This window comes from Artemia sp. Qi Xiang Cuo, chromosome 13 (assembly GCF_049724085.1).
Source record: "Artemia sp. Qi Xiang Cuo chromosome 13, ASM4972408v1, whole genome shotgun sequence".
Classification (NCBI taxonomy): domain Eukaryota; kingdom Metazoa; phylum Arthropoda; class Branchiopoda; order Anostraca; family Artemiidae; genus Artemia; species Artemia sp. Qi Xiang Cuo.
The window spans coordinates 39,370,301-39,384,288 of record NC_142806.1 but is presented as its reverse complement, the minus strand read 5'-3'; the positions used below and the strand labels follow the sequence as shown (position 1 = coordinate 39,384,288).

The 13,988-nt window shown below is 38.5% G+C and overlaps 2 protein-coding genes across 2 annotated transcripts in view; both read right to left on the bottom strand.

The window, feature by feature from the left end:
• The window catches only part of Pfdn1 (prefoldin subunit 1), a 35,108-nt gene extending 26,154 nt beyond the window's left edge, over positions 1 to 8,954 (bottom strand). The window contains exons 1-3 of the mRNA XM_089098993.1: positions 8,853 to 8,954; positions 1,311 to 1,433; positions 73 to 204 (exon numbers count right to left, since the gene is read on the bottom strand). Coding sequence (XP_088955119.1) covers positions 73 to 204; positions 1,311 to 1,433; positions 8,853 to 8,954 — 357 coding nt within the window. The remainder of the gene's footprint in view (positions 1 to 72; positions 205 to 1,310; positions 1,434 to 8,852) is intronic.
• Positions 8,955 to 11,920: 2,966 nt separating this feature from the next.
• Positions 11,921 to 12,634, bottom strand: LOC148945264 (protein CFDP2-like). The gene has a single exon (XM_089098992.1). The coding sequence runs from the start codon at positions 12,632 to 12,634 to the stop codon at positions 11,921 to 11,923; it is 714 nt and encodes a 237-aa protein (XP_088955118.1).
• Between the last annotated feature and the right edge of the window lie 1,354 nt (positions 12,635 to 13,988).

Here is a 13,988-nt window from a genome sequence, read left to right as displayed (position 1 = left end):
ATAACCCGCATTATTTTGAAAAACTGTATAATTTAAGATCAATTTCTTAGACATAGGAAAACATACAAGTACCTCCATAGCTCTTATTTTTTCCTCGGAAGATTTTATTTTGTTTTCTAGATTTCGCTGAATATCACAAACATCTTTCAGAATAAACATCCTCCCAGTTCCCTCATACATACGAGTTTTTTCAGCATCAAAGTCCTGTAAAGAATAAATTAAAAGAATCAAAAGGCATAAAGCGAACAAAGGAGTAGAAAAGCAGAGTTCTGAGTTTTTACCCCTGCTAAAAGAAATTTACAAACTGGAAAGGAAAAGCAAAAGGAAGTAGCCTATATTCAACCTGCAGCAGCAGCGATGAAGACAATTAGGAGATATATTTTTTGTCCTTTGAATGCCCGGGTCCTCATACCTAAGGTTTCCCGTAGACAAAAGTAAATATATAATGTGAAAGGGAATAACAATGTATCGACTCAATCAGCTTGGAAATAAAACGTTGGTTCCACTACTGGATGTAAGCAGGAGTTACGGAAACGAAGGGGAAGAGACAAAATAAAGGTGGGGCCCGGTCTGTTGAGCAGCAGAAAAAAATGTAGCTGTATCATATGCAGCTACATCATAAATGTAGCTCATTAAAAAAAAAGCATGTTTGTTCTGTCAGGCGTCATATTTTATCCGTTAACTGACGTGAACATTTATCTCTAGTTACATAATTAAATAAATCTATAGCTTTACCATTGTCAATTTTCTTTGCTATTAAGGTAAATAGGACAGGATTTTTTTTTCAGAAAGAAAAGCAGCTGCATTGGTGAGAAACTGTCTAAGAGATCACGTTGCGAATGGAAAGGAGGGAGGAACGCCATATAGCAGCGTATGCCAAAGCCGAACTCTGATTCTAGAGTTATTCTAGAGTCCCTAGCCAAACCGAACTCTTATTCGGAAGTTCCCTTTCGGCGTAACCACTGACAATGAGGCAATAGCAATAATGAGTACTACCTTAATGGTAAGATCTTTCTTATAATATTCGATATATCAAGAAAAAGCGAACTTTCAAAATGCCTTAGAATTATATATTCTACTTCTATTTCTGAAAAGTTACAAATAAATTTTGTATCATTGGCGCTTTAATAACTGTAATTATTTTCTAAAATGGACAAGATGATCTTAATCAAAACCTCACTAATTTGAATATTACCAAAAGAAACTGTAGAACTGCAGCTGAAACTATCGAAGATAGATCACGGGGAGCCAATACATTTTTTTTAAAATTAAGAACTGCAGTAGCAAGATTAAGCCAAAATATTTCCTACCTTAAGCTCTTTTTGTGTGATTTGAGCATGAGTAATAGATTTCTTACTGGAATCAATTTGGATATCAGCGAGTTTTATCTTCTGAGTAGTATCTACCATTTTTTCCTGCAATTCCTCAAATGCCTGAAAGAAAAAATGAATATCTTTCAAATACATTTTAATTTTTAACCTTTCAGTATTATATGGCAATTCTTTAAAAACTACCCTTTTCTAATAAAAAGAAGAGAGAAATGTTAAAACTCTAAGTGAAAAGAAATCATCCTTTACATGAAGGGGGGCTGCCGTTCCTATAATCATCCTACTCTTTACCCCAAAGTTTAACTTATACTTTATTGAGAAGCTGATTAATACCTTGAATACTTTGAAACTTTAAAATAAAGAGAAGAAAGTTTAGGGGAGAGACAGTTCCCTTCATGCATAGGATAACTTACGTTCGTTTTACAATAACTATTAATTAAAAAAACCTTTTTCCACAAAACAAGTTTTTCAAAGAAAAGTAAAGAACTCCATAAAACCAAAAATGAGCAAAAATAAAAATAAAATAATCTACCAAGAGTAAAACTACCACAATTCAGCATCAACAAATAAATGAAACTCAAAACGAACAGAAATTACAATAAACAACCGAGTCAAACTCAAAAAGAGCAGGAATTAACATGAGTAGGGCTCAAAACCCCTATGCCTTCCCAAGGCCAGAACATAATTTGCACTTTACTGAAAAAAAATACAAATGAATGTGCATGATCAGTTTAATATGCATATACTGATATTTATCAATTAACATGTTAATAATATTTGATTTATTAACGTTATAAAACTGAAAACATTTAATTTTTTCTTTAGTAAAGTGCAAATTACGTTCTGGTCTTGGGAAGGCATAGGAGTTTGAGCCCTACTCATGATAATTTCTGCTTGTTTTGAGTTTCACTCGGTTATTTATTGTAATTTCTGTCCGTTTTGGGTTTCATTTATTTCGGTTGGTAGATTATTTCATGTGATTTTTGCTCATTTTTGGTTTAAAGGAGTTCTTTACTTTTCCTTGAAAGACTTATTTTGTGGAAAGTTTTTTAAATTAATTTCTGTTCGTTTTATATTGACATAGTCTTTTCAGGAAAATAGAAGTAGTAAGAGAAGTAGCCCCTAGAAGTAGTAATAGAAGTAGCCCCCAGAAGTAGTCCTGAAAGTTTGAACATAATACCCTCAGTCGCTCTTGGAATACTGCTGAGATGCCTTATTGGCAATTAGCATTAACACAGTGTATTTTGATTTAATTTTAAGGCAACACTTAATGTTTTAACATAATGCACAAATTGCATAACACTAGAAGGTTAAACAACACAATAGCCCTAGAGATACAGTTACAAGACCGCCCAGCTATGCTAAACAAAATGGCTGTCTTAAATTTTGATTGTATTGTTTGGAAAATTATGAGCTAAAGAGGAGGGCTGATTGCGCTCCAAATCATTTTTATGTGTTAAAAAGAGTACTTGAGCTCTGATTTTCAAACCAAATTGGCGCCTTTGAAATATAAGTTATATTACTAAATGAGATAGAACAGCATTGCCTATGATATTGTTTGTATGCCCTTTTAATGCTTGCATGAGTTTAGTTTTTTCGTTCAATTGACCCCCCCCCCCTAAACGTTTCAACTTAATGTCCTTAAGTGTTATTAGTCACAGTAACCGTAGAAGTAGCATCAAAAGTATACACATAGTGTCTTCTGGCTAGTTGAAAATCCGTCACAACCAGTAGCGTATCCAGGGGGAATCGTATCCTAGCGTATCCTAGTTGAAAATCTATGATAGAGCAGCGCTACCTATGATACTGCTTATATGCCCTTTTAATACTTACATGAGTATAGTTTTTTCGTTCAATTGACCCCCCCCCCCCTAAACGTTTCAACTTAATGTCCTTAAGTGTTATTAGTCACAGTAACCGTAGAAGTAGCATCAAAAGTATACACATAGTGTCTTCTGGCTAGTTGAAAATCCGTCACAACCAGTAGCGTATCCAGGGGGGACCGGAGCGCCCCCCCCCCCCGAAATTTTTTTTCTTTTTTTTCAAGTGCCAATGTAGTAAGTTCCGAAATATTCACGCTTTTAAGTTATTTGCAACACCCGTTCTTTTTTTCATTTCTTGTTAAATGGCTAGCCTATCCATTTCTCCAGCAAGCTTATATCATTATTTCATCATCAAACGTGCAATTGCCTCCTGTAATCAAACAAGATGTCAAGAAATTTGTCTCACTATTTAACCCCCGCAGCTATAAGCACTAGCTTCTCTGCAATGAATGAATTGCGATAAGGAATTGGACTAAGAGGCGATAGTTCATTCAAAGTTTCAAACGCTGCTATAATTCCAGTGCAAGCTAAGCATTAAAACGGAAAGGTCACATGAGAGGAAAGAAAGAAAATTACCTTAAATCGCATGTCCAGCGAGATAAGGTGGTGTTGAGCCTCCTGTAGAAATCTTGCTGGTGGTGTTTCAAGGTTATGATTTGATATCCCAGTTCAGCCTCCATTCAGTGTTGGCCCAGTCTTGATCAATTCCTTTCTTGAAGGCATCTAGAGTTTTAGTTTGGATGGTGGCTTTGGATAGGCTGTTCCAAGGTGGGACAGAACGGATTGAGAAAAACTGTTGGCGATCTTGCTTGATGCAACGGGGGGCCTGTAGCTACTTGGTATGTCCTCTTTAGGTAGTTGAGAAGTACGAGGGAAAGACATGACTTAATAGGTTATATTCTAGAAACTTACGAGTTGCTATTACGTCTCCTCTTTTCCTACGGTATACTAAGGTAGGGAGTTTGAGTAATGCGAGATGTTCCACGTAAGATTTGTCTTGGAATGCAGAGATAAGCTTAGTTGCTCTTCTTTGGACACTCTCAAGTACTTTCAATTTTATCTTGTAGCACGAAGAGGCTCGGGTCATGCCAAATTTCAGATGAGGACGGAACATGGCTTTGTACAGTTTCGTAATCAATCCCGACTTCCTGGTGGTAAATGTTTGCTTTATGAGGCCGAAGGCTTGGTTTGCTTTTGCAACTTGAGCTCGTGTGTGGCAGTGAAACTTCAGCTCATTGTCAACAATAACCCCCAGGTCCTTCTCCTCACTGACTGCCTCAAGCTGGGCCTCTCCTATTTGATATGCAAGTTTTGGATTATTCCGTCCAAGATGTAGAACTTTGCATTTTAAGGCATTGAACTGTAGACACCAATCCGATGACCATCTACATAGTCTGTCCAGATCTTCTTGCATAGTTGACAGATTTAGGTCGTTCTGGGCCAGTCCTAGGAGCTTGCAGTCGTCAGCATATAGCATCAAAGGATTCTTCAGGTTCGTTGTACAGTTATTTATATACATGCTGACAAGCCTAATTAGTTCTAGTTAGTTCTTGTAGTCAGATACTAATATGAAACTCGTGCTTTACTTGAAGAGCGGTTTCTCGAGTTTTATGTTTGTGGAAATCTCACCGGCTCTGCAGTAGCAGAACAAATCATCGGCCAATGCATTGCGTTTGGCTTAAAAATGGAGAAATTTATGGGGGTTGGTTTTGATGGGGCCAGCAATATGTCAGGCTGCTATTCTGGTGCACAGGCAGAAATTAGGAAAAAATATCTGTATGTGATCTACATCCACTGTGCATTGCCAAGCTTAAATTTGGCTTTATGTAAAACTAGTAGGGTAGGACTTGTTAGGTCAACCTTTGCTACTATTCAGCAGATTATATAATTTTTATCATCCTCACCAAAAAGAATGAATATGTTTGTAGAAACGGTTGCTGTCGTTCGTCCTGATAGTCCTGTGAGAAAGCTTGTGAAATTGTGCAAAATGAGATGGGTGGAGTGTCATGATTGGATTTTAGTTTTTATGTCTTTGTATTGTGCAATTATTTCCATACTTGAGGAAATAGTTGGTAGCATACGGTGTGATATGGAAGTTATTTCAAAAGTGAATGTGTTGGTTTCAGCAGCAACCAAATTTAGTTTTATGTTCATGATGGCTATGCTAGAGTTTGTAAGTGCCATAATGCTCTCTGTCTCTAAGGCGCTGTAAGCCGAAGATTTAGACTTAGTTGAGTGGTGTCGGCATGTTAAGCTAAGTTCTGATACTTCACTGCAGTCAAAACAAAATAATTTTGAAACAATTTTTCAGAAAGCCTACGAGCTTGCACAAGAGTTAAATGTGGCTCCGGCTGTTCCAAAGTCTATCCGCCGAAAGTCCATCAACGATAATGAGTCCATCAAGGTTTCTTATCGTGAGTCATTGTTTGAACCTTACTTTGCTTCACTTATTGAAGAATTTGATCAAAGATTTTTGCGCCATCAGGAGGCATCTTTCAAAATCGGAAGGCTTTTGCCAGCTAACAGCGAGTCATTAAATATTAATGAATTTGTGAATGCTGTTGCTGTTTACGAGGGATTTCACGGGGGGTAGAGGTGCGCTCGAATGTGAGTTCGAGTTCTTTGGAAACAGAAGTGGCTCGGAATGTCTGAGAAACCATCAACTGTTGCTTCGACTCTTGCGTCATGTGATGCAAAATTTTCCCATGCATTCAAAGGCTTTTGACGATTTTTCAGACATTACCAGTGACTACCGCTTCTGCTGAGAGGAGCTTTAGCTGTCTTAAGCAATTCAAAACCTATCTGCAGAGCTCAACGGGCAAGGAGTGCCTGAATGGACTATCTCACATGACCCTGAACCACGATATCCAGGTCGATGCTGACCAAGTTTTTGATCGATTTGCAGCCAAAAAAGACCGGCGGCTGTTACTGTGAGAGGTTAGGTAGTCTTTCGTTGCTCGTTTCTCTAAGCGCAGCTGATTCTGTTTTTTAAACTTTAATTGTGCTTCATCCTCTGTAAACAATGTTAATATCAATACATTTCTTGCTTTCATGGCTGCTATATTAGGCTATATTAGGACTGAGGCCCCCACCCCTCCGAAACCAAATTCTGGGCAATTGTCTTTGATATAATATTATTTTTTATTTATTTGGTTCTCTAGAACAAGGGTCCCATAGGCAAATATAAGGAATAATGCACTTCTTTTTTTTTTTATTTTCTAAATTCTGCCACTTCGTGGCAGTTCCAAAACATCTACTCGCCCAAAATAGAAACTCTCACTGCTTCTAATTTTTTTTTTAATTCTGACTTTGTTAGCAAAATTTTGTCATCCATTCTCAAACAAAAAAAGTATACAACTAGAAATACTCATGACAAGTGTGTACTTTTCATTTCTTTACCTAGCTACCCCCCCCCCCATACCACCCGCCTGAAATCTTGCACTATAATAGATCATTTTCTTTCTCACATGACTGCTATAAAAAGGTAGGCTGACGCCCCCCCCCCCCGAAATAAAATCCTGGATACGCCACTGGTCACAACTTATCTTGAAAGGTCTAACTTAATAATGTAAGCCGTTATTGTGATATTGCTTTGTCACCCTATTGACAATCTACATGATCATAGTTCGTCTTGATTTACGTTGGCATCCGCCTAAATATTCCTTGAAAGCTTCACCTTAATACCCTTTGCTTGTTTAGCAGTAACAGTCGTAGTAGCAGTAGTAGCATTGGTAGCAGTATGCACATAGCACCTTTTCTTCAACACCCTCTTCAATACACGATGAAGTTTTTAACTTAACACCTTCAACCAGTCCTGAAGCATTGCTGATACGTCCTCTTGACAACCTTTGTGGGAGTGTTTCGATTTATTTCAATTCTAAAGAAAAAAAGTTTTTTTTAAACTGAAAGTAAGGAGGGACATTAAAACTGAAAACGAACAGAAATTATTCCGTATATGAAAGGGGCTGTCCCCTCCTCAACGCCCCGCTCTTTACACTAAAGTTTTTTATTGTTTTAAAAAGTAGACCTTACCTTAGACCTTAGTTCCTCCTGTGCCACCAGCGGCACCCAGGGCATCCAAGAAGAGCCGTCAATCATCCCTCATATGTGCTGCTGGCCATATATCTTCCCACTGGGGCTGGGCCGTCGTATTGATTTGTTTAAGGTCCCGCTGATATGTTTGACGAAGTGTATTTTTCGGCCGTACTCTTCTATGGGATCCTTGCGGCTGCCATTCCAGTACGTTTCTAGGAAGTCTATCCTCCGTCATACGGATAACATGCCCCAAGTACCGTCATCTTCGTTGGCGAATGACACCTGTTACCAGGGGCTGGCACTACATAGATCGAACTGACTGGTTTTTTACAAGTGCTCTCCAGTTGATGTTTAGTATTTTTCGAAGACAGTTGTTCTCGAATGCAAGAACCCTCTTTTACTGTTGTTGGTTAAGTTTCCAGCACTCGCAATTATACAGAAGGGTCAAGAGAACGTTGCTGTTGAAAAGCCTTAGTTTCCATTTCGCGGAGTACTGTTTTAATCACCAAACTAGCTTTAGTCGATTAAAAGCTCCACTGGCTTGTCCAATCCTCGACTGCACCTCTTTTTTGCTAGATCCCGTTCGTTCATGTATACTTCCAAGGTATTTAAACTCCACCACCTGCTCTACTGCGGTATCTCCGCACCTTATGTCCAGTGGAGAGTCGCTTGTTGCAATACTTTTTTTCTTTCCTACGTTGATTTTATATCCTAAAAGGCTTGCCTTCTCTTGGATGATATCAAGAAAGTCGTAGAGCCTTTTCTTGTTTGCCTCCACCACGGTGATTTCGTCGGTGAAATCCAGATCTGCTACTTGTTTATTGTCGCGGAGTTGAATACCAAACCCCGTGCAATCTCAGAGCACACAATCGATTACAAGGACGAAAAGAAGAGGAGAGAGGACACAACCCTGTTTGACACCAGACATAATATGGAAATACCTTATACTTCCTTCATTGGTCCGAACACAACACTCGGTATTTTCATACAGAGCAGTGATCAAGGATACAAGTTTCTCAGGGATGCCGTAATAGCGGAGGATTTTCCAAAGCGACTCTCGATATTTTGGGTCAAACACTTTTATGAAATCCATAAAGAAAAGGCATATTTTTTGCTTCTATTAGTTGCATTCCTTGGTCATGAAGCCCAGAATGAATATAATATCAGAGCAGGTGTAAGATAGATTTTTTTAATCTTGTAAGTGATAATTTAGGACTGCTTGAATACGGCGGAGGATTTATGCGAAAAAAGTTTGCCAGGGATTGAAAGCAGACTAACGCCCCTCTAATTAACGCACTTTGATGCGTCTCCTATCTTAAAAAGTTTAATCAGTGTGCATTTCCTCCATTCTTTGGGGACCTTCTCTGATTTCCAATTGTAAGAAAATAGTGCACTCCACAGAGTTATGCAGGCACCTAACGAGGTTTTGATCATTTCTGCTGATATTCGATCGCTTTCTGGCGCTTTGACATTTTTTAATTTGCGAGTGCCTTTTTTCAATTCCTCGGTTGATAGTTCTGTGGCATTGATTTGATGCTCTAGGAAAGGTGATGTGGGAATATCAGCTGGGTTGGGGGGGGGGGGCGGGGTCTGGTGAGAACTTTCTCGAAGTGCAAGGCCCAAATTTAAGAGACTTCATCGGGGCTGTGACTGTCTTCCCATTTACGTCTTTCACTGGTCCATTAAGGTTACGACGTTTCCCGATGATTTCATTAGTGATTCTGTAGACGGCTCGAGAATCACCACGTTTGGCTGCTTCTTCCGCCATAGCTTTTGCCGACTTTGTCCTATGCAAATTCCCGAACGCCGGTATTTTCTTAGTAGGTGATGCTAATGATCTAAAGTTAAATCCCCTTTGTAGTTCCCTAAACTTAAAACAAATAGTAAAAATACAAACAACAAAAGAAAATTCAACTCTTGATTTGATTTGCACCAATTTGCAGGCTTTCTATGCCCCTCCTGTTCCCTTGCCCCCGTTAGGAGGAAGTTACCATTTTTGTTTATTAACAAAGCCTCTCAATAGCTTTAATCATACTTTTTCTGTTACTGAGTTCTCTTATTGCCCAATTTCCAATGATGGCCTTTACACATTTGGATCTTGGATTACCAATGAAAACTGGTTGGCCCTCAAAGGCCCTCAATCTGATTAAAACAAAATACATAAATTCCTTCCCTGTGAAAAAAGTAAAAACATGTTCTAATGACAAACCATACATTACTAGCCAATTGAAAAAACTAATTAGAATTAAATTGAATCCAATATAGAGTTGTAAACTATCCAAAGCCAACTCATTGCGTAAGTATATAAAACAAAAAATACACAAATCTGCTCCTTCATATTAGAAATGCAAAATCTAAGATTTATTTTCTACAAAGCCAAAACACTAGTACAATAGAATAAAGACAATTTTTGGGAAAACACATAATAATATATATTTTTATTTCCAACAAAACCGTTCAGTTACGACCAATAGTCAGAACAGGTTTCTTTCTTCAATAGTTCAAAAACTCCCTTCCCTTTCATTTGACACTCCTTATGATTTGTGCTCTCTCAAATTTCCCGTTATTTTGCCCTCGGATGTAGAGGCAAAAATTAAGAACATTAAAAAGTATAGTACATGTCCATTAGACATTCCGATTGTACTAATTAAAGCCTTTGCCGACAACCTCTCAGAGCATCTGTCCAGACTTTTTAATGAAATTACATCTACTGGTGAGTTTTCAAATTGTTGGAAATTAGGTTTTATTGCTCCAGTAAACATTAAAGTTAAAAATCATGATTTTGATGTTGTCCGTCCCATTACTCTTACTCCAGTTTTTTCGAAATTATATGAAAGCTTTTTAGCTGAGTGGTTGAAAGTAAAAATAATCCCAAATGTTGACCAAAGACATTTCGGAAACCTACGCTCTACATCTACTACCCACTATCTTGTTCACCTTATGGACACAATATGTAACACACTCGAAAAACCCAATACCTGGCTCAATATTATCACTGTTTACTTGCCAAACGCATTTGATTTAATCAACCACAATATACTATTAGAAAAGCTATCGAATGACTTTCAAGTTGACCTTAATTTAATTAGAATAAGTGCGTCTTTCCTCTCTAACAGAACGCAAGTCGTGAAATAGCTGAATGTATATTCTGATCCCCTTCCAATTTATAATGGTATGCCCCAAGGAGCCCTCTTAGGTCCAATTTCATTTCTTACAAGGAAAAGTAACCTTGGTCTTTATTTCACGAATAGATGGAAATTCTTCGATGATCTAAATGTCTTTGCGACATGTTCCAAAAATTCCAAAAGCAGCCCAATATACATCTTGGAATCGAAATCAGCCGAACCTCTCACTGATGATATGAAAGTCAACCCTTTAAAGTCAACTGTTCTTACTATTAATTTCCTTAAAACTCCTCCTTCTTTCTCCTGTCCAATCCCCCTGAAATGTCCATTACCACTATGAAATTAATGGGCGTTACCATCTCAAGCAACTTAAAATGGGATTGTCATATTAATGACATCTTAAAACGTGCAGATGCCGCATTTTCCCTCCTTAAAAAATTTAAATGCCCTAAATTGCACTGTTTGAGGATTTTCTTGTCATTTGTACGCCCAACCCTTGAGTACGCCTGTCCTGTTTGGCATCCTGGCATTTCCATTGAATTGTCGGACAGAATAGAGGCATTCCAAAAAAGGTGCCTAAGAATTATCTTCAATGAGGGTGAAGTACCTTATATTTCCCTTCTTAGGAGAGCTAATCTTGTCACCCTTACGGAAAGGAGAGCGAAAATTACCTTGCGTTTTGCTAACAATACCCTTCATAAGCCTCGAACCACTCTCTTTTTCCCCGTTCAATATGCACCCCTTCGACCCTGCTTCCCACTTTCCGTGTCAACAAAAATCCTCCTTCTCGCCCCACTAAAAGTTTGTACGGAAAGATATAGAAGAACTTTTATTCCATCACTAGTTGAAATTTTAAACCCCTGAATCTCCGCTGCCCCCCCCCCCCTCACTCGCTCTTCACCTCATAGTTATTAATTTAATGCCCATTTTGCAAATTTGGGGGTTTTATATTTATGTTTGTTAGTCACCAACTAACTTATGTTTTTTTTTTGTTTGCTGACGTTTGACATTGTTATATTTTTGCTGATAACATTAACCTTCTAATTTTATTAGTTTACTTTTTACTTTGTTATTGTTTGTAACGTTTTGATGTATTTTACATTGGCCCTTTTGTAATTGACTGCTGTTGTTTGATTGTTTGTTTTTCTTGTTCTTTTTTCGCTGTATTTGACGCTAAAGTGCGAATTCGGCCCTTTTGGGCTTGTGATAGCCATTTTTCAGCAATAAATCTTATCTTATCTTAGCTGCCTTTTTTTCTAAAAAATTCCGTTTATCCCCTCTTGCACTCTTTTTCACTAGCTTGTCTTGGTCAAGGTATAAGTGATTTTTCAGTACTGTGTCACTGCTGTCCCCACCATTTAACAAACAATGTTTTAGTTTTCGACGTTCTTCAATAAAGGTCCACGTCTGGTCAGATAGCTACTCGTATTTTGGTCGCTTTTTGTGCCCAATTATTTCTTCGGCTACCTGACTCTAGGTTTCGTTTAGGGCGGTCCATGTTGTTTTCACCCTAACAGCGTTTTCTAGGTCTAGGGCCAGGCTTTCAAGCCGGTTTGTTAGCTGTATAGTATACTCGTGTCGCACTTTGGTGTTGGAGAGTTTAGCTGAGTCATAGGCAGGACTCTTTGGTGTGCGTTTTCTGCGTGGCTTTCATCTTGAGAGCTAGCTTTACAATCATCCAGGCATGGTCTGTAGTAACGTCGGCTCCTCTATAGGCTCTAACATTTTGGAGGCTCAATTTCCATTTTTTTATCAAGATATGGTCAATCTGGTTATGTGTTCTTCCGTCTGGGGAGTCCCATGAATACTTATGGATTATTTTGTGTTGGAAAAAGATTCCTCGTATGATAAGGTCGTTCGTTATCGCAAAATCAACTAACAGTGTCCCGTTCTCGTTTACTTCGCCGAGGCCTTGGCTCCCAAGAACCTCAGGACAGTATGACTTGTCGCTCCCCACTTTGACATTGAAGTCACCAACAAAACAGACGAGATCGTGACGGGGGATATCTTTGACAACTGCTTGCAGGGTGTTGTAGAAGTCGTCTTTCGCGGTTTCGTCTGCATCATTAGTTGGCACATAGCATGCGACTACTGTTAGTTTTGCCTGACTACTTGCGAAACGCGCTACGATGATCCTTTTATTTATAGGAGTCCATTTCATGAGGGCTCGAGACGGCGATTTTGACAGCATTATGGCAACGCTCGCCTCTTTCTTTTTGTCGGTGCCACTGTGCAGGATTGTGAATCCTTTTTGAGGTTCTGATTTCCTACACCAGTCCAACGGACCTCCAGCACAGCCAGAATGTCTAAGATAACCTGCCATTTCTTCGAGGACCTGTTCTGTCTTCGAAGGCTGAGCAGTGGTCCTTACGTTCCAGAAACCAAGTTTTATTTGGCAATTTGCTTTTAAGAATCTTGCCTGGAGCGGTCTGAAGTCGTCATCAAGGGGTCCGGGGGCGGTCCATGGTCGTCATCAGGTTGCATATTTCGTATCATGTGGCTCTCGCTGAACATTTCTGTAGCAAGGCTTCTTTTTTTCGGGGGCAGGCTGCTGGTCTGCCGCCCAACCCTCCTCCTTTATCCAGGCTTGGGACTGGCTGTATGTCTACAGGCGGAGTTTAAAAAGTAGAGTTGTGAGAAAAAGTCAAACTTTATCGTAAAGAGCCGGGCGTTGAGGAGGGGACAGTCCCTTACATATATAGAATAATTTCAGTTCCTTTTAAGTTTTAATGTCGCTCCTAACTTTCAATTGAAAAAAACTTTTCTTTATTTATTTAATTTCTGAACGTTTTTGAATTAATGTAGCTTTGGTTTTGGCTCACCGTACATGAATAATTAAAACAAATTTGCATATTAATTTTTCTTTTATTTGGTCTAATTGGCTTTCTCGAAAGTTCTTTGATTTCAGTTACGTAACGTTTTTACTAATATTAACTATGCGTAACGAACTAACTGTAACGAACTTCGTATTTTCATGTATTTTACCTAGTAAATTAGAGGGTTTGTCCCCTAGTCAATACTTTGATTTTTCCGCTAAAGTACAAATTTTGTTCTAATTCTTTAAGAATGATCTCTTAACCACAAAGGCCATTAATTAGAATAAATAGCTCTGATGAAGGTACAAAAAAAAACTATAGCGTAAAGAACGAGGTAATGAATAGGGGGCAAACCCAATCATATACGTAATAATTTCTGTTCGTTTTAAGTTTTGATGTTGCTCCTTACTTTCAGTAAAATTGTTGTTTTTTTATTCAATTTCAGATCGTTTTTTTTAATAATACTGGGAAATCCGGTGCCCCCTTCATAGCAATGCCCCTTCCCCCATTAAAAATTCCTCCATGGAAATATTCTCTTACGTAACCCACGACCCCCCCTGCAACCACTAGAAAAAATCCCCCCTGAAAACTTATGTATACTAATATGAAAAAAGATCGAGCGTGGGAGGGGGTCTAGTTGACCTCCATTTTTTTGTCACTTAAAAAGAGCACTAGAACTTTTAATTTCCGTTCAAATGAGTCCTCCCGCAATATTCTAGGACCACTGGGTCAATACGATTACAGTAGAGATGACCCTATAACTCGTGACATGACCACGTGGTTTATGGTTTTCTCACTGAGAATGAAAAAACAGGAATTTTATCACTTGAAAAACCAGGAATTTTGATGTTTTTATGGTCT